This window comes from Stegostoma tigrinum, chromosome 2 (genome assembly GCF_030684315.1).
Source record: "Stegostoma tigrinum isolate sSteTig4 chromosome 2, sSteTig4.hap1, whole genome shotgun sequence".
NCBI classification, from domain to species: domain Eukaryota; kingdom Metazoa; phylum Chordata; class Chondrichthyes; order Orectolobiformes; family Stegostomatidae; genus Stegostoma; species Stegostoma tigrinum.
This window is the reverse complement of record NC_081355.1, coordinates 120604967-120625846: the sequence shown is the minus strand read 5'-3', so window position 1 is coordinate 120625846 and position 20880 is coordinate 120604967. Positions and strand designations below refer to the sequence as shown.

The following is a 20880-nucleotide window of genomic DNA, read 5'->3' as shown; positions in this document are numbered from 1 at the left end:
TGTGCCTCAAAGTAGCAAAGCAATCACACCAGCATGGAAAATCAGTTCTCTGAATTCATAAATATGACCAAAGATCCTTTCTTGATGTTCGTGAAAAATTATTTGCAGCCAGCCCATTATTAGCCTAATCCAAGATCCAAACTCATGCTAGGTGTTCAAACTTGACTGTCACTACTAACTAATGATTAAACAAACCCCAGCAAGCTACCCTGTAATAGATATTTTGATGAATTCAACAGCTCTGCTACTGATTTATTTAGATTGCTGACTTGCCTCTGGCTGAGGTATTAGACTACTTGACACACTTCAATTTGATTCTTTGACTATTTCTGATCCCAAAGTCGTTTAAATATTCAACAGATCTCCACAAAAAATCAAAGCAAATTACACTGGAGAATTCATGGTAATGTGCACCATTCCAGGGGGCAACATTCTAAAGTGTTCAAATTAATGCAGTTTAACACTGCTTTACCATTTATGTACCCACACAGCAGCTCCAGTGTGAATGGCAATGCAATAAAGTGAATTACTGATCTGATCCCAAGGTGATGATATGCATATTTGGCAGCAATGCCTCCAAAAGTGAAAAGAACATTGGTGTTAAAACATTAAGCCAGCCACGTTTATTAGATGAGTCAGTTGAATGTTTAATCTGCCTACATAGCCTTTCAGTTCTATGCCCAATAACTGCTGATACAATTTGTTAGCCTAAAGCAAAATATCCCTTAAAAATAAGAATGCCCATGTAGCCTTATTTTTATTCTCTTGCTTTCAGTTAACTCCATTGCAATGGATTCAACTGTTCATATACAAAATAGAACAATTTCCACCACAACTTGACCTGTGACTACACTGCAATATAAAGACATTATTGGCTGCTGAAATAGCAACATTATTTTGAACCTTCAAGACCCATCATGTGGTTCAACTTCATAACAAAAAATAGTATAAGTAACTTTATGCATAAATGCAATGACAATATTTCTTTTTTCATTAATTTCAGGATAAGTTGCTTTTGTTTTTCCCCTTTGACTTCTCAGGGTTCTCATGCTATTCCCAAAATACCTGTCTCAAGGCAATTTTGCCCAATTTTCTCCAGAGCTCTTTATTCCCACTCTGTCTCTTCTACCAGGTGCAGTCCACCATGCTAGAACTGACATGGGGAATTGGAAAACCTTCTGTCTAATGATGGGGTAGACAATGCAGCATCAGAACGCATAATAGTAATGTCTTCTAGTTACTTGGTCTCATCGTTAACGTTCAAATTATTCATAACCTCAGATTTATTGTTCACATTGTAAAAATGCAGAGTACACCAGGAAAAAAAAAACTTAAGCAATTTGACAACATCTACACTTGTTTCTTAAACAGGCAACAAAAGGTTTATTGCTTTGCACTGTTTTCACTTCTACTGACAGTCATTATTTACCTGTAGTTCTGCCATTATCCGGTCTCCCTCATCCTCATCGTCCTTGACAGCAGAAGCTTCCACAGGGGCAGAAGTCGAGGCCAATACCAATTCCTTCACTTCCACAGGACTTCTTGGTGACTTCAGGGGTGCTGAGCTATTGTCTTCAGGCTTCAAAATAATAAAAATCACAATGTTCTATTGGAAATGGAAATATTTAACAATCTCACTCCAAGACATTAAAAGCGACTGGTCTGGCTAGAAGGTAGAAAAGATCATTCAGGTGCAGTAGGTACTGCACTTAAGTTTACCGCATGTATACAATACTGCAACAAAATGGACGAGCTTTACTCTGCATCTGACCACATCCTACTGCACCTAACTCTGGATGCCTGAACTGGATGTGTTCACCAACATCCAGTACTTACCTATCTTTGCCTTGCACAGCACAAGATTCACAGTGGAAAATAAAGAACACTTCAAAATGAAAGCTCCATCAATCATTTTACACAGTACCATAGAACAGCCATAGATATTGTACACTCCAAAAACGCAATCAAATCTATATTCAAAACAAAATACTGCAGATATTAGAAAAACTGGCCCAGAAACAAAGTACTAGAAAAAATTCAGCAGATTTGGCAGCATTTGTGAAAAGAAAAAAAAACAAACCAAGTGATCATTTCAAATCAATGGCCCTACATCAGAAGGTCCTGGCATTGGGTCACCGACCTGGAATACTAACTTGGTTTCTTTTCCATAGATACTCCCAAACGTATTTTACTACAGTGAATGCAAAAACATTACAGTCATAGTGGTAAGTCAGAAAGCAGATGGGAAATTGGTGAAATTACAAATCATTAGGGAAGTGATACTGAACAAACAATGGAAGTGCAGGCTGACAAATAGTTGGCACTGAGTGCCTTCATCCTACAGCCTTTAGGTAGCTAATACAATAGAAGATGTGTTGATGTTAATATTCCAATTACCACTAGATTTGGGAAATGTTTCCTCATATCGGTAAGTAGAAGTATAACGTAGCAACTTAAGGTAAGGAGGCAAAAATTGCCTATTCCAGTTATTAGTCAGGTATTAGAATAGATCATCTAGAAGTATACAGCTGTGCACATTACCAGAAAAACTCAAGGTAATCAGGAAGAGTCAGCACAGTTGAATACAAAGAAAACCATGTTTAATTAATTAATTGGAGTTCTTTGGAGAAGTAGCTTGTGCTGCAGATAAAGGGGTACCAGAGGATGTATTATACTTCAATTTCCATAATGTTAGATTTCCAGAAGTTTCCATCAATAGTTATTATGGAAAATAACAGTTCATTGTGTGGAGGGAAAGAGAATGCAAGAGTAGGGAGGCTTTGTTTTAGTTATACAGGGCATTGGTGAGAGTGCATCTTGAGTACACTGCAAAGGTTTGGTTTCCTTATTTAAAAAGTTCTAAATACAAAGGAGATGGTTCTAAGGTGATTTACCAGATCGATAGCTGGAATATGCTGATTGTCTTTAAGGAGTAATTGGACAGAGGGGCCTATTGTCACTGGAGTTCAGGAGAGCCCGAGAGTGAGACTTTCTGACAAAGTTGACACAGAAAGGATGTTTCTTCTTTGGATAAATCCAGAATTGGGGAACACCCTTTCAGGGCAGAGATGAGGATAATTTGGAAATCTGTGCCTCAGGAAAGAGTTAAGATGGAGTCACTGAATGTTGTTCAGGCAAAGGTAAATTGATTCAATCTCCCAATGAGAACTTAAAGCTGTTGAAGATAGATGGGAAAATGAAATTCAAAATATAAACATGATCTTATTGAATGGCTGAGAGGACCGCTTTTGCTCCTAATTCATGCATTTAAAAGTTTTAACATTAACTGGATTGCTATACCTTAAATACCTATCAAGCAAGTGAGCCACCCAAAATTCACTGGTCTACGGAGCTGGGTCTTGTATTATGAAAAGATTCAGATTTCTCATTTGGAATGCAATAGTGTTTTTTGAAAAGTCCATTTTCAATTTTATCCTACTGATAGTAGTTTGTTTGGCTATTGAATATCTAAATATCTGATATGGTGTGGTAAATGAATGGATTCCTAAACCTGTAGTAGGAAAATTGCCACTTATTTCAAGATCGGTTAGGCCTTGCGGTACTGTATAGATACTTACATTTGCTGATAGAATGGTAAGGCATTGCAGCTGGATTACCTTAGATATTGTTCTCAAATCCAGCTAGGGAGCTGAGGGAAATCTTTAAGCAAAAGATTCCCACAAGGGAGCAAGAAGTAGATTTTGTGAATATGTTGGCTGACCAAACGGTCAATCTAAAGAGGCAATGATCGAATTGTGGGAGCAGATTACTTGCAAATTTTGTACAAGGGAAAGATTAAAAACCACATAACGATAGAGTTGAAAGTTCAGGTAGTAGCATTTCCTCTGAAAGAAACGATGCAGAATGTGTCGTTATACCAGACTCAAAATGTGCAATAGGTATTCTGGCCTTAACAGGAGATAGCTATGATTCTTATTGAGAGGATTCCTGGAGTGAAAGGCAGAGAAAAATAACAGAGTCCTCATCCATTCATGACATATAAACACTTCAACATAAGTATCTGCAACTGGGTTGAGATTACTTTCATGCCTCAGGAATTTCCCCACCCTGTACAACCTTTAATAAATAATTAGATTCACAGAACTATCTATTACCCAGAACCAAATAAATACCTACAGTAACAAGACTGCCTTCTCTCCTGGCAGTAAATATAACTTCTCCTGATCTTGTGGTCGTCAGGCCAGAACCAGGCGGATAGAATCTGCGAGGTGGTGGTGGCGGTGGTGGAGATTTCATGGGTTTCTCATTTCCCACCTCAGGCAGTAGTATTTCCTCTGAAAGAAACAATGCAGAATGTGTCATCATACCAGATGCAAAACATTTAAATATCAGTACTGACCGCAAGTAGGCAGTGGAGCAGACTGATGTCAAGAACCATCATTCCATCAGACAAAAATAGGCTTAAATACTGAAGAAGGGTCCAGGCCCGAAACATCAGCTTTCTTGCTCTCCTGATGCTGTCTGGCTTGCTGTGTTCATCCAGCTCTACACCTTGGTATCTTAAATAGCATCCTTTTGTTGACAGGTCTTTAAAAGACCTGGAAAATAAGCATCCTGTCAGTATGTATCCTGTGCGTCACTGGTTCTTGAGATTATTTCAAACCTGGATTTACTTTCAACTGAGGTAGATAGTAAGGGAAAATGAGGTAATTTTATTTGACACTTTACTACTTACAGAACAGCTCATTACTGCTCTACTCAGAGTCTTATCTTTTCATCACTTATTACTTGCATGAACATGTTGGTGACTTTGCAGTCGATTGTTCTTAGATTGTGTTCGGGAGAGTTTTCTACACACCAACAAGAAGTCACTGCTAAATCTGATACTTTAAAACAGGGTGTGTTAAGTAGATCAAGTGTCAGTCCGGGAACTGTGCAGAGACAGTAATCAATTAAACATGAGCTTTAGGATAATGATGGAAGAGGAAAACGGGCAGTGCAGCATGAAAAGTAGTAATAGAATTGAGGCTCAGTGGTTAGCAGAGACCCAGACTCAATTCCAGCCTTGGGCAACTGTGTGGAATTTGTGCATTCTCCCTATGTCTGCATGCGTTTCCTCCCGGTGTTCCAGTTTCCTCCCATAGCTTGGGTGGGTTGCCCATGCTAAATTGCCAATTGTGTCCAGGGATGTGCAGACGAGGTGGGCTAGCTATGGGAAGTGTGGGGATAGGTTATGGGGGTGTGGGTTCTGGGTGGGATGCTCTCCGGAGTGTCAGTGTGGTTTTGATGGGCTGATAGGCCTACTTTCACACTGTAAGGATTCTACGGAATTCTATGGATTGTAACTGGCAAAGAGCCAACTTCAGCAGAGCAAAAAAACAGTTAGACTGGATACAGTGAAGCCAAACATTGACCAGAGATATGATAGTCCATTAATGGACTATCTTCAAAGAGGGCACAGTCAAAGATATTCTCAAAATGGAAAGGTAGGGCCAACAAAATCACCAACTTAAAGCTTCTATTTCGTCGGTTGTCCACGAAGAGAAAGTAGAAACATTGCACTTATGACAGATGACAGGAACGAAATAGAATTGATAACCAAAGTCAACAGAAAATATTCAGAAGCGAGGTAAGAAAGCAAATAAGAGCATCAAATAGGAACACTGAATAAGCCTGGCAACTAACAAAGGAAAACCCACAAATCTTTTTAGGAATGATGCCGATCAGAGACCAAAAAAAGAGATTTATACTTGGGCTGAAGTATTAAGTGAATATTTTGCATTGCTTCTAACAAAAGCAGATTTTACCCAGGCCACAATGACAGGGAACAAAATTCTAGTCATAAGGGTTCAAAACTTATAAGAGGAGGATATTAACTAAGCTGTTAGCACTTACAACTGACATAATATTTTGCCCAAATAAAATACATCCAATTATCACATGGGCATATAGGAGTTAACTGGGGAGCCAGCATGAATTTCTTCAGTCATTCACGATGTGGGCATCGCTGGCTGGTCAGCATTTTTTGCCCATCCCTAATTGCACAGAGGGCAGTTAAGGTTGAACCATATTGCTGTGGGTCGAAAGTTGCAGGTAGGCCAAACCCAGGTAAGGATGGCAGTTTTCTTCCCTAAAGAACATTAGTCAAAAAGACAGATTTTCCTCCACAATCAAGAATGGGTTCATGGTCATCATTAGATTCTTAATTCCAGGTATTTATTGAATTCAAATTCCATCATCTGCCACAACAGGATTTGAAGCCAGGTGCTCAGAAGGTTATCAGGATCTCTGGATTAGTACCACGAGGCCATTACCTCCCCCTCCATCCTTCTGGAGTTCCATGAAGTGGTAACAAAGAGGGATGATGATGGTAATTCTGATGTGATGTGCATGGACTTGCAAAAGTCATAGAACATAGAACAGTACAGCGCAGAACTGGCCCTTCAGCCCTCGATATTGCGCCGACCTGTGAACTAATCTAAGCCCCTCCCCCTACACTATCCCATCATCATCCATATGCTTATCCAAGGACTGTTTAAATGCCACTAATGTGGCTGAGTAAACTACATTGGCAGGCAGGGCATTCCACGACCTTACCACTCTCTGAGTAAAGAATCTGCCTCTGACATGTGTCTTAAATCTATCACCTCTCAATATGCAGCTGTGCCCCCTTGTACAAGCTGAAGTCATCATCCTCGGAAAAAGACTCTCTGTCCACACTATCTAATCCTCTGATCATCTTGTATCTTTCTATTAAATCCCCTCTTAGCCTTCTTCTCTCCAATGAGAACAGACCCAAGTCCCTCAGCCTTTCTTCATATGATACAAAGCCACACAAAAGACTCAAGAAAGGCAACAGTTCACGGAATGAATGGACATAAAATTGACCAGGTAATAAAAAAAAAAGAGTTAATGGATATTTTTCAGTCTGGAAGGAAGGTTGAGGTGTAGTTCCCCAGTGTTGAATATTAGAAGCCTTGCTTTTCCGGACATATTTTAATCATCTAGATCGTGTGGAGGGGATCATTTCAAACGCTGTGGATCATACAAAACTTGGAAGCATTGTAAACTCAGGGGGAGGACAGTATAAATGGAGAAGCATGAGGTGACATATTTTATTATGGTAGCTCAGTGGTTAGCACTGCTGCCTCACACGGCCAGGGACCCAGGTTTGATCCCACCCTTGGGTGACAGTCTGGGTGGAGTTTGCACATCTTCCCTGAGTCTGCGTGGGTTTCGTCTGGGTACTCCACTTTCCTCCCAGAGTCCAAAGATGCGCAGGTCAAGTGGATTGGTCATGCTAAATTGCCCGTAGTGTTCAGGGATATGTAGCTTAGGTGGGTCATAGGGGGATAGGCCTGGTTGGGATGCTCCAAGGGTCAATGTGGACTTGTTGGACCGAAAGGCCTGTTTCCACAATGTAGGGATCCTATGGATTCTAGGAGTACAAAGCAACTGGAGAGACAACATAAAACAAAGGGCACCATTCTAAAGGGTACCCAGAAACAGAGAGAGTCAAATGTATATGTGCACAAGTCATTAAACTTGCAGGAGAACAAGAACAATTGGTAAAGCATGCAGTTTGCGAGGCTTTATTTATAGCAGTGTGGAGTAAAACGGCAGGGACATTATGCTGAAGTTTTGCAAAATATTAGTTGGATGGCTTTGTGTATGCAGTTTTGAGTGCCATGCTTTAGGGAGGACACGAATGCATTACAGAGCGTGCAGAAAAGTTTTAGAGAGTGGTTTCAGAGATGAGAAACTTCAGTTGTGAGGATAGACTGGACAAGTTAGGACTGTTTTCCTTAGAAAGGACAGGGCTAAGAGAAAATCTGGCCAAGGTTTTAAAAATTGTGAAAGATCTGGAAAGAAACTGTTCCCACTCGTAAAATGATCAAGAGCAGGAATGATTTAATGTGACGTTCAAAAGTAGTAAATGCAAGACAGGAAAACATTATGTAATGAGTGTTAATGGGAACTGCAGATGCTGGCGAATCCAAGATAATAAAACGTGAAGCTGGATAAACATAGCAGGCCCAGCAGCATCTCAGGGACACAAAAGCTGACGTTTCGGGCCTGGGCCCTCCATCAGAGAGGGGGATGGGGTGAGGGTTCTGGAATAAATAGGGAGAGAGGGGGAGGCGGACCGAAGATGGAGAGAAAAGAAGATAGGTGGAGAGAGTATAGGTGCGGAGGTAGGGAGGGGATAGGTCAGTCCAGGGAAGACGGCAAGGTCAAGGAGGTGGGATGAGGTTAGTAGGTAGGAGATGGAGGTGCGGCTTGGGGTGGGAGGAAGGGATGGGTGAGATATAGAACAGGTTAGGAAAGCAGAGATAGGTTGGACTGGTTTTGGGATGCAGTAGGTGGAGGGGAAGAGCTGGGCTGGTTGTGTAGTGCAGTGGGGGGGAGGGGATGAACTGGGCTGGTTTTGGGATGCAGTGGGGGAAGGGGAGATTTTGAAGCTGGTGAAGTCCACATTGATACTATTGGGCTGCAGGGTTCCCAGGCAGAATATGAGTTGCTGTTCCTGCAACCTTCAGGTGGCATCATTGTGGCACTGCAGGGGGCCCATGATGGGCATATCATCTAAAGAATGGGAGGGGGAGTGGAAATGGTTTGCGACTGGGAGGTGCAGTTGTTTATTGCGAACCGACCGGACCCCAAGCAGTCCCCAAGCCTCCGCTTGGTTTCCCCAATGTAGAGGATGCCACACCGGGTACAATGGATGCAGTATACCACATTGGCAGATGTGCAGGTGAACATCTGCTTAATATGGAGAGTCATCTTGGGGCCTGGGATAGGGGTGAAGGAGGAGGTGTGGGGGCAAGTGTAGCATTTCCTGTGGTTGCAGGGGAAAGTGCCGGGTGTGGTGGGGTTGGAGGGCAGTGTGGAGCGAACAAGGGAGTCACGGAGAGAGTGGTCTCTCTGGAAAGCAGACAAGGGTGGGGATGGAAAAATGTCTTGGGTGGTGGGGTGGGATTGTAGATGGCGGATGTGTCGGAGGATGATGCGTTGTATCCGGAGATTGGTGGGGTGGTGTGAGAGAACGAGGGGGATCCTCTTTGGGCGGTTGTGGCGGGGGTGGGGTGTGAGGGATATGTTGCGGGAAATGCGGGAGACGCGGTCAAGGGCGTTCTCGACCACTGTGGGGGGAAGTTGCAGTCCTTGAAGAACTTGGACATCTGGGATGTGCGGGAGTGGAATGCCTCATCGTGGGAGCAGATGCGGCGGAGGCGGAGGAATTGGGAATAGGGGATGGAATTTTTGCAGGAGTGTGGGTGGGAGGAGGTGTATTCTAGGTAGCTGTGGGAGTCGGTGGGCTTGAAATGGACATCAGTTACAAGCTGGTTGCCTGAGATGGAGACTGAGAGGTCCAGGAAGGTGAGGGATGTGCTAGAGATGGCCCAAGTGAACTGAAGGTTGGGGTGGAAGGTGTTGAAGTAGATGAACTGTTCGAACTCCTCTGGGGAGCAAGAGGCGGCGCCGATACAGTCATCAATGTAACAGAGGAAGAGGTGGGGTTTGGGGCCTGCGTAGGTGCGGAAGAGGGACTGTTCCACGAAAGCTACAAAGAGGCAGGCATAGCTGGGGCCCATGCAGGTGCCCATGGCCACCCACTTTGTCTGTAGGAAGTGGGAGGAATCGAAAGAAAAGTTGTTGAGGGTGAGGACGAGTTCGGTTAGGCGGGTGAGGCTGTCGGTGGAGGGGGACTGGTCGGGCCTGCGGGACAGGAAGAAGCGGAGGGCCTTGAGGCCATCTGAATGCGGAATACCAGGTGTATCGGCACTGGACGTCCATGGTGAAAATGAGTTGTTGGGGGCCAGGGAATTGGAAGTCCTGGAGGAGATGGAGGGCGTGGGTGGTGTTACGGACATAGGTAGGGAGTTCCTGGACCAAAGGGGAGAAAATGGAGTCCAGATAGGTGGAGATGAGTTCGGTGGGGCAGGAACAGGCTGAGACAATGGGTCGGCCAGGGCAGGCAGGTTTGTGGATTTTGGACTTCACCAGCTTCAAAATCTCCCCTTTCCCCACCACGTCCCAAAACCAGCCCAGTGCGTCCCCTCCCCCCACTGCACCACACAACCAGCCCAGCTCTTCCCCTCCACCTACTGCATCCCAAAACCAGTCCAACCTGTCTCTGCCTCCCTAACCCTGTTCTTCCTCTCACCCATCCCTTCCTCCCACCCCAATCCGCACCTCCATCTCCTACCTACTAACCTCATCCCACCTCCTTGACCTGTCCGTCTTCCCTGGACTGACCTATCCCCTCCCTACCTCCCCCACCTATACTCTTCTCTCCACCTATCTTCTTTTCTCTCCATCTTCAGTCCGCCTCCCCCTCTCTCCCTATTTATTCCAGAACCCTCTCCCCATCCCCCTCTCTGATGAAGGGTCTAGGCCCGAAACGTCAGCTTTTGTGCTCCTGAGATGCTGCTGGGCCTGCTGTGTTCATCCAGCCTCACATTTTATTATTATGTAATGAGTGTTTGTTTTACAACGTATTTCCGGGAACTGAACCTGGCTCCACCACAATCAAGCATTCAGGAGGGAACTCGATTATTTAAAAATACACACATGTTGTGTTATAGGGAAAGGGCAGGGAAACGTACTCAGGCATGAAGTGCATTTGGAAAGCAATTTCAGATACAATGGGCTGAATGGCCTCTTCCCACAGAATAACAATTCTGTGATCAGCTCACTAAAGCACCTCAACCTATTTTTATGTTCAGCAAGATTTTAGTGTGCATACCTGGTTGTTTTATCCCATCGGAATCCTCTGGTTTTGCAGTTGGTTTCTGCTCAGGTTCTACTTCCAAGCTTGGAATTCCTTTCATCATGTTCGCCTGTGCCTCCTCTAAGAGTCGTTCAAATTCTTTTTCATCGTACTGATTCATGTTTTGTCTTTTTTCTTGCCATTCTCTCTCTGCTGCCTGTGGTCAGAAGCAAATTTAATTTCTAAGCTTTGCATACAATTCAACTGGATTAAGAATATACAAGAATAAAGCAAAAAGAAAAAAAATAATAAAACTGAGAATGGCCTATAAAGGTGGAGGTCATTTGATAATCAATTCAAGAGATAATCACAAGAATACCTCTATGGTCATTTTTCGGTGAATGCCCTTTTTGGTACTTGCAGCATGAATTTCATCAAGGAAGAGATTCTGACCAGAAGAAACTTGGGTAGTTGATGTCGAGCTCTGAAATTGGTGACTTGGAGCACTCTGGATTTGAGGTATTCCATCTGTGGACTCCTGGGATCGTTTTGTCACAGCTGCAGAGGATTGAACCTGTTGAACAGTAACTGGTGCATTTTGAGATTGTTTGGGCGTGATCAGAGGGCCCTGAGTAGGATGCAGTAAGGCGGACGAGTGATGAGATTGGTGAATCTGGACAGGAGAACTTTGGACCTGGTGGACAACCATGTGTGACTCTGACTTCACCAGGGAATTTTGCACCTCATGGAGTGACCCTGGGGGGCTTTGAGGCACTGTTGCTTGTACAAAATTAGTACACTCCTGAACTTGCAAAGGAGAATCTTTGGACATTTCGGACTCTGAAACAGTTGTCACAGCTTCTGTGGTGCTTTTCTGTGATGAATGCATGGATTCTGTTCCTCTCAAAAGATCTTCAGTTACAAGTCTGTGAACAAATAGATGTGTTTCAAGATACAAGCCATGTGGTGCAGAGTATGTTTACACAAAACAAATAAAAAAAGCTATTTCTTAAAGAATACATGTTGACTCCCTTATGCCGCACCTCCAGTGTAATCAAAATTTATGCTCAAATGCTAAAGTTACATCTATTGTATTTCTTTCAACTCATCATGTGTTGATGGACTAATACATTACCCAACACATGACAATTGTTAATTGAACAACTCATTAGAGGAGCAGGCTCCATAAATATTTCCATCCTAAATAATGGGGGATGGGGTGGGATGGTGGGCAGGACATCACTGCAAATGTCAAAGCTGAAACACTTGCCAATTAGATAATTCATTGTGGCCTCCTTCAGAGGTCCTTAGCATCACTAATGCCGGTCTTCATGAATTAAAAAAAATGGCTGAAGGATCCAGACACCACAAAGGCTACAGCCCATGGCAACATTCCAGTAACAGGATCGCAAAAGTAGCTGTATCTCTAATCAAGCTGTTCCAGTGCACCTATAACATTAAACCCAGACAACAATGTGCAAAAGTGCCCAGAAATACATGTGTCCACAAAACTCAAAACAAATCCACACCAAATTACCGTCTCATTAATCTATTCTCAACCCCTAAAGCGATGAAAGGTGTCACCAACCATGCTGTCAAGTGGTACTTACATAGCAGTAATCTGCTCAGTGAGGTCCAGTTTGGGTTTTGCCACAGCCAAGTGATTCCAGCTCTTTCATCAATATTTGGACTAAACTCCAAAAGGTGAGACAAGAGCATGTAACCTTGACATCAATGAATCAGTTGACCAAATGTGGCTATGGGAGGGCTCTAGCAAAACTCAAGTCAATATGATGTGGGAGAAAATCTCCACTGATTGAAGTTATACTTAGCATAAAGAAGGATGCCTGTAGGAGGACAATCAACTCAGTCTTGAAATATCACTGTTTCCTCAGAGTAGTGTCACTGGGCATACACCTTCAAATACTTCAATCACCTTCCTTCCATCAGAAGCGGGGACGTTCTCTCACGATTGATGCTGAGCATTGTGCATTCACCATTCATCAGATACCAAAGCTCTCCATAACCACAGCTGACAAGACCTGTGCAACATTCAGGCTTGGACTGATAAGTGGCAAGTAACATTTGTGATAAAGGTACTGGACAAGACCATAACCAATGAGATAATTTAACTATCCCTCCCTGACACTCCATGACATTACCATTACAGAATCCTCCACTATTAACATCCTGGCGGCTATCATTGATGAGATCCTGAACTGGACTAGTAACATAAATTCTGTGGTCACAACAACAGTTTGAACGCTGGGTGTTGTGGGTCACGTAATTCAACTCCTAACTCCCCAAAGCCTGTCCACCACCTTTAAGGAACAAGTCTGGAGTATGAAGGAATACTCCATACTTGCCTTGATAAAGTGCAACTCTTCAGATTCAAGGCGGTCAACACGAGCATGTTAACAGAGAAACAAGAAAATCAAGCATGCTACCCAATGTGCCTGAACAGCATGGCATTCAAACAATTTAATGGCTAAAAAGAGGATGTGTTCCTCCTTGGAGTAGGCAAGAGATTAATTTATGTATTATTCCAGGATTCCCTCTTCAAATGATCTGGCTTGACACTGAAAACAAAGAGAAAATGAACCATCAATTAATGAGTTTGCTGTGTTTAGTAAACATTCAATACTTTGGAATATGAGGCCACATAATGAGCTTTTTGAACCTGCGGAGTAGGTAGTAAACTATTAGTCCCATGGTTTCTGCAGCCACACCAGTGTACTGATCTACAGCAAGTGGGTGGACTGGGAGGGCAGAACACATGGATTAAACTGTGGAAGAGCATGATCCAGGTCTAAGGGAGTTGGGGATGGGAAGGAGAACATGATTCAGATAGGGAGATGGTATCAGTGCTGTGCAAACTCAGTTGTGTTAGTAAAATCTGTTCTCTGAAATCATTAGTGTTATCACTATGCCTTGTCAGAACCCACTAGCCTTCTTGATAATAACCGGGATTAAGTTACAAATTCTTAAGTGCTGGGTTAGTATGACTCATGCACATCTTGACAGGGAGGTTAGGCCTACTGTTTCCAATAAAGAGGAAAGCGATGTATCCAGAAGTGCACAAAATGTCTTGAAGATCTACTTTGAAGACTCCCCGAGGATTCTACAGTCAAGTTTAAAAGCTATACAATGTACAAGATCAGCACAAACACACTCCTGACCATGAAGAGAGTACTAAAGCTTTTAGGTTAAGAACTAGCACAGATAGATAGACCACAAATAGATAAATTCGAAGGAATTCTTAGATGCTGTATTTAGTAAGCGAGGTTTGGATCAAAGACTAATTAACTCTTCAAATCATTTGAAAATGTAAAGCAATTCTTGTTCAGAGATATCTCTTTTAAGATAATGCACAAATGAAGAGTCATTAGGATTATACATATCATTCTTCATAGCTGAGTCCACAAGGATTCAAAATACAATTAAACAAGACGATCAATGTTCAAATAAAAATAAAATACTGTGGATGCTGAAAATCTGAAATAAAAGCAGAAAATACTCAAGGAAAAAAAAGCAGGTCTGGCAGCATGTGAAAAGGAAAACAGATGTTTCAAGTCTTCAAAACTGAAAGGTGCTGAAGTGATTTTATGTTGTTGACAGATAGGGAGAAGCAGAAAGTGGGACAGATAGTGAGGGTGACCAGAACACAAGACAAGGGAGGTATTTATAGTGATAAAGGTGAGTTACAGCTGTAAAATAGCTCCATTCAGGTGAGTCGCCTTATGTCTATTTTTCATTTCTCTTTCTCTACATTAACACTGAGGGCTTTTACCAACGTACTGCTCCTCCCCATCTGTCAACTGCAGGAAAATTGCCATTTTCTAGCCACTTTCAATTCTGAAGCATTTGTATCAGATTTGAATTGTTAAGATAAACAGTTTCTATTCAATTAGTGGTATTTCTAAGCAAATGAAAAATATTTTGTAAAACAACGTCAACAATACCATAAATACAAAGGTTTTGTTCTTTTAGTGGTTACCTTCTTAAATCTGTGAGCACTTCAGTCATACTTTTGACTCTCTTTAGTAGACTTTCCAACTTGTGAGGCTCCTCCTTCAAGAACTTCACTGCTTCTACCTCCACACGGAGTACTGCCCGCATTTTAGTCTGCAAAGCGGGAAACTCGGCTGGAATAAAGACACAAACCAAAACTTTTACAAATCTAGAACAAGGGTGGATGCTTCTTACTCATAGCTGTTTTTCTACCTTCCCAACATTAATAGTTATCTTTACCCAACTATTCTGCCCAGAACTTGTGGGCCAAATGACCAATTTCTATGCTACAAGTACAACAGAATAAGCTAAGAGATTGTGCAGCTTTATTGATATAGTACCAATAGCTATTTACTCCACTTACTTTGCCAATGACATATCAAAATATCACAACTGATGATCGAAGATTCATAACCTCCTACGATTCTTGACAAGACCCTTTTCCAATGAAGGCATATTTAGAAGTAAAAAGGGGCAATACCAATAATGCAAGTAAACATACGTATCAGTGGAAAAAATAAACCCAAATTGAAAGCAAAAGTCTGCAGATGCTGAACTCTATAATAAAAACAAAGTGCTGGAAACACTCAGCAGGTCAGGAAGCTTCTGCTGAGAGAGAAGCAGAGTTAAAATTTTAAGTTGATTCTGATCCTTCTTCAAATCCAGATTTGAAGGTGTAATATTCAATTCAAAGTGTTAACAGTTTCTCTCTGCACACATGCTGCCAGACCTGCTGTGTTTCTCCAGTGCTTTCTGCTTCTAAAAGAAACTAAGTGTCATCCACGATTTAGAACTCTAAGCAATTCAGGGAATGAAACATTGTTAGAACTTGCATTTATTGAGTGCCTTTGACATTGTAAAAACATCCCATTGCATTTAATGAAAGCACAAATATGGAAGGCCAAAGGGGGTCAGGGCTATTTGTCAAGGAAGCTGTAATTTTGGGGGTAACTCTCAGCAATGGGGGAAGATGGAATTCTGTTTCTATCACATGAACACTAGGAAACTGAAGCATAGCCAACACCAGTTCAGTTAAAGTAGCATAAAAGGGAGAAGTCAGAAGACAAGAGAATAGTGGAGGTTGTAGCCCAATAGGCAGGGAGCAACGAGGCTATGAAGGACATTTTAAAATTTAGAGATATTAGCATATCAGACATGGACGTAGGTCAGCAATGAATGTTGTTGAGTATGGATCACCTTAACAAATTGATTTTGTCAGTACTGCTTAAGTTAGTGAAAGGTTATTACACAGTACTATACCTTTCAGGCCTGCCAGGCATTCTCCAACCTGACGTAGAGCAACTGCACCCTCCTCCACATCTTTCAAAGTAATTGTTTGCTGGGCTGAAGAGGCATCCTTGCTCAGGCCATCAATGGATTTCTCTAACCCACTGTATATCAGAAAAGGGCAAAATTACAGCAGTAATTGTTCAGCCATACCTTATCAACTTTTGATAATGAAACTGCTTCTTTGCTGTTGTTGCTCATCTGAAACGTTTTCTCACTATAAGCAGCTTGTCAGTCCATGGTTTAAAGGAATATGAGCAAGCATAACATCCTTATTCAAAAGTCTTTAGCATAAAACTATTAAGGCTCCATGGTTGAAACACTACCTCGTCCATTTTCTTCACTAATGTTGCCTGACCACCGAGGATTTGAATACTTTGCAATGATTTTCAGCAGTTGCAGTATTTTGCTTTTGTCAAGAGATTACCCATTCTGACACTAAAGTCATTAAGTATTATTAGGGTTGGTATATCTCGACCTACCCAATACAAAATATTTTAAGGAATTCTGGAGTTTGTTAAACTGAACCAGAGTGAGCAGCTTTGAGGGAGAAAATCCAAGAGCAGAAAGTGAAATCTTTTATCAAACACCAGAGGGCAGCACCTGATCAGAAACAAATCTGAACTTAAAAGCTGCATTTTAACATAAGGAACAGGCAAAAACACTGGTGCAGACCAGCCCTACCTGCAAAGGCAACTTTAAGATTCTTCACTGAGGAATTTGTTAGCTAAATTGACACAGTGGTTCTTTTCTCACCCCTCAATTTGTTCTTTATCACTTGATGGAAGCAGATTTTGTTCACAGCAACTATCGGGCTCTGCCTTCAAACACAGTTCTATTACCTGACACAATGGGAACTGCAGATGCTGGAGAATCCGAGATAACAAAGTGTGGAGCTGGATGAACACAGCAGGCCAAGCAGCATCTTAGGAGCACAAAAGCTGACGTTTCAGGCCCTAAGATGCTGCTTGGCCTGCTGTGTTCATCCAGCTCCACACTTTGTTATCACAGTTCTATTACCTGTTACTTCCTAAAGCTGATTGGGCAACCAGTTCCTTTTGGGGGTATATTTCATTCAAACAGGTATTCCACACACTGTCAGTTTTAACAAAGCATCACTTTGAGCAATGTCCCGTAATATACGGGCAGCACTGATTGCTCTGGGAAAAGTAATGTCCTGTTTGTAAGCATGACTTGTCCTTTACTTCAATCTGCCTCCAGCTTTCATGTCAGTTGAACTTAATTAAAATTCTGTTCAGCTAGGGACTACTTCAAACAAGATTATAACTTGCTTCATTTAGCACACCTGTTATTTACAGCAGGATGGGAGGGTCAGGACTGGTGAAAAAGATTTTCCTCTGCTTTAAATTTAGAATTCAATTTCTTTCAAAATAGTTCTATCATTTGTTCTAAAAGGGCAATTTTATGCAGTGAGCATATCCAACTGGAAATTGATGTACACAGCTAAGACAATGTCACAGACAGCAGCACCCACTTTGTGCTGAGCTAATAAAAAGTGTACAAAGGCAGTCTGGGCAAAGTAATAAAATGTGAGGCTGGATGAACACAGCAGGCCAAGCAGCATCTCAGGAGCACAAAAGCTGACGTTTCGGGCCTAGAAGTACTTGGTTTTATCTCCCCTCACCACCACCACCACCTCCTCCTCCTCCCACTCCAACCTCAAAACAGCTAAAAAGTCAGCTTGCACTCCCTCTACTGGCCACTATCTAGGAGTCCTGGTTTTTAACACGTCTGTAAAATATCAGGAAAGGGCAGGGTATGGCTCAGGGTAGTACCAGCTCATGCTGCGACTCAGTGTCAAGGCTCAAACATAAAAGGGCTGCTTGCAGGAGGCAGTATGGGTGGACACAAAAATGAATCAACCTATTCAGGAGACATTACTACCAAGAGTGAAAATTATTTCACATTTATATCTGAATACGTTGTATTGATTATATTAGCCAAAATAGGTTCAATACTTTTAAATGTAAGTATTCATGATTTGTTATTTCATGTGCTTGGTTAGTTTATGTATACAAAGTCTTTCAGCACAGAGGACACCAAATGCTTATCCACACAGCAGCTTTATTCAATTAAAGCTATAAAACCGAGACAGAGACAATCACTGTGCTGTTATTACAGCTCCCCTCAATTTTGCTTAGAAATCACAATTGAGAGCAGTACAGCGAGTGGGCGATGCATTGATAGCACATCACTTTCTGGTTGAGAAAGTTTCACAGGGCAATTCTGTGCCCCAGGAACATTAGAAAAACGTTCAGGGTCATTCACTGGCAACAGTTCGTAAAACAGACATTTGGTCCTTCATTATGGTCTCACAAGGGCCCCAATGTTCATTTTAGCAACCCTTTGGGAATTGGGGCTGCTGTTCATAGACTGCATCCATACCCAGACCAGCTAGAACTTTGCTTCACTCAGGTTTTCCTGAGTGAATGCAGCCTGGTCAATGAAATGGCAAGTTGCAAAAGTTTTCTTGTTAAAAACTGTGTACTGTCAAGTTGGCTAGGAATGCCCTTCCCAATCTCCTCTTGATAGTGAATGGAAATGATTCTCTGCATTTACCATACAGCTGGGGAGCAGAGCAATCCAGAATTAACGTGCTGCAAAAGGTCATGATAGAAAATACTCCTGTATGCATGTTGTACAAAATGCTAGGCATTTCAACAACATTCAAGATTAGCAACACTTTATACTGAAGAGCACAGGCACTCAGCTGGGAAGCCATACATTTGATTTGCTGGAAAAAGTATGCTTAATTCACTGAATCAGATTTGTAAAGAAAATAACGTCAGTCTGAACACTCCTCAGATCAGCAGAACTTTCCAAGTTCAAAGTACAGATTAAAAAGTGGACTGACTAAAGGTCAAGAATATATTTGTTATATAAAAATCACAAGCAGCAATAAGAAAGCCCATTCTGCTCATTTTGACTGACTCATACGGTAATATACCCTCCTTGTGGCATCCAATTGTTTTTGCATTATTGCAGGGTGATACCCTCCAGAATGATGTGCATTTACCTCCACCTAGGTGTGTTGCCTGATGCAGCATTGATTATGTAACTCCCGTAGCGTAAGAAAATGAGACTGGATACTGACTATTGGCAAATCCAAACACATTTACTAAAAACAATTGGCACACAAGTATCTGTGCTAAGAATAAGCTAATATGTTTGCAGCAGAGAAGGCACTTTCAAGCGAATGTCATGCTTCAAATAATCAGAGGCAAGATGGAGTATGAGATCTTCATACATGTCATATGCTATAATACAATAGTGATATTGCTTAAAGGTAAACTGACATTATGACTTTAGGACAAAACACACAAGGCCTCAAACATTTGTGGAAACTAAGGACTGGATTTTTACATCCCACTAGAGCTTAGCAGCCAGCAGTGGTGGGGGCAAGGACTCCAGGAAAGTTGAGACACACAACCCCACCTCCCAAACATTGTCATAGTTCAGGTTTATTCACAGGTATCTACGTCTAACAATCCTTATGTTGGTGGACAGGGTGTAAAATCATTTTTAAGTACAAAATAAAAAAGATGGAGAAAGTGCATCTTCATCTTAATATGCTTCTTCCCAGTGTAAAACATTACAGTCTGCTGCATCTTTCAAGCTGGAAGGTCTCCGATTGCTTTAACCAGAGTGGATAGAGGGAAACCAGTAGATATATTATATTTGGACTTTCAGAAGGCAGTTGCTAAGGTACCTCACCAAAGGTCAAGTCATAAGAGCCCATAATGTTAGATTGGTATGGCTAGTGAATTGGCTAACAAGTGTGGATAAGGGATTCTCTCTCAGGCTGGCAACCTGCAATCAGTGGTGTTCTACAGACAATCAGTGCTGGGCTACAATTAGCTACAACAAATATTCATGACTTGGAGGAAGGAAGCAGATATACTGTAGTCTGATTCACAGACAATATTAAAATAGGTAGAAGGGCAAGTGGAACACAAATAATTTACAGACAAATATTGATGGATTAAGTTAGTGGACAAAAAGTTCGCAAATACAGCATGCTGTGGGAAATGCAAAATTGTTTGTTTAAGGCAGAACAAAAGAACAGAATACTATATAAATAGAGAAAAAACTGCAGAATATTGCAACACAGAGGGACTGGGGTGGGGGTAACTTGTGCATGAAATACAAAGCTGGTAATCAGGAAGGCTTATGAATGTTGGCCCTTATTGCAACAGGGTTAGAGTATAAAAATAGGGAAGTCTTACTACAACTGTACAGGGTAGTGGTGAGACCACATTTGGACAACTGTGAGCAGTTTTCATCCCCTTATGTAAAGGAAACATTACATTTAATTGGAGGCAGTTCAGAGAAAGTTTGCTAAGGTTATCTCCAATATAGAGGGATTACATAGAACATAGAAAAGTACGGCACAGTACAGGCCCTTCGGCCCACGATGTTGTGCCGTGGAATAATCCTAATCCAAAAATAAAATACCCTAACCTACATTCCCATCAATTCATTGCTGTCCATGTGCATGTCCAGCAGTCACTTAAATGTCACTAATGACTCCGCTTCCACGACTACCACTGGTAAACTATTCCATGCCTTATGAGCAAAGGTTAAACAAAAGCTGAGCAAAGCCTAAAAGAGTGTCTACTCACTGGACTTTAGAAGAATGAAAGGTGACCTCATTGAGGCATTATAGGATTCTTAAAAGGGCTTGAAAGGGTAAATGCTGAGATTTTTCACCTCATTAGGAGTGTAGGACCAGACAGTGTACTTTCAGAATAAAAGGGGTGCTAATTTAAGACAAGCTTATTCATTCACAGGACATAGACATTGCTGGCCAACATTTATTGTTCATTTCTAATTGTCTACAATTAGTTAAAAACCAACCACATTGTTGAGAGTCTGGAATCACATGT

At 41.9% G+C, this 20880-nt stretch overlaps 1 protein-coding gene across 16 annotated transcripts in view; it reads right to left on the bottom strand.

Moving 5' to 3' along the window:
- Window positions 1-20880, bottom strand: part of LOC125462689 (sickle tail protein-like) — a 614365-nt gene that overhangs the window by 20400 nt on the left and 573085 nt on the right. For all 16 annotated transcript variants that reach the window (XM_048552953.2, XM_048553021.2, XM_048552929.2 and 13 more), the window contains 6 exons: window positions 15947-16077; window positions 14673-14820; window positions 11055-11601; window positions 10712-10892; window positions 4138-4295; window positions 1430-1579 (listed from right to left, as the gene is read on the bottom strand). In XM_048552953.2, the coding sequence (XP_048408910.1) occupies window positions 1430-1579; window positions 4138-4295; window positions 10712-10892; window positions 11055-11601; window positions 14673-14820; window positions 15947-16077 (1315 nt within the window). The remainder of the gene's footprint in view (window positions 1-1429; window positions 1580-4137; window positions 4296-10711; window positions 10893-11054; window positions 11602-14672; window positions 14821-15946; window positions 16078-20880) is intronic.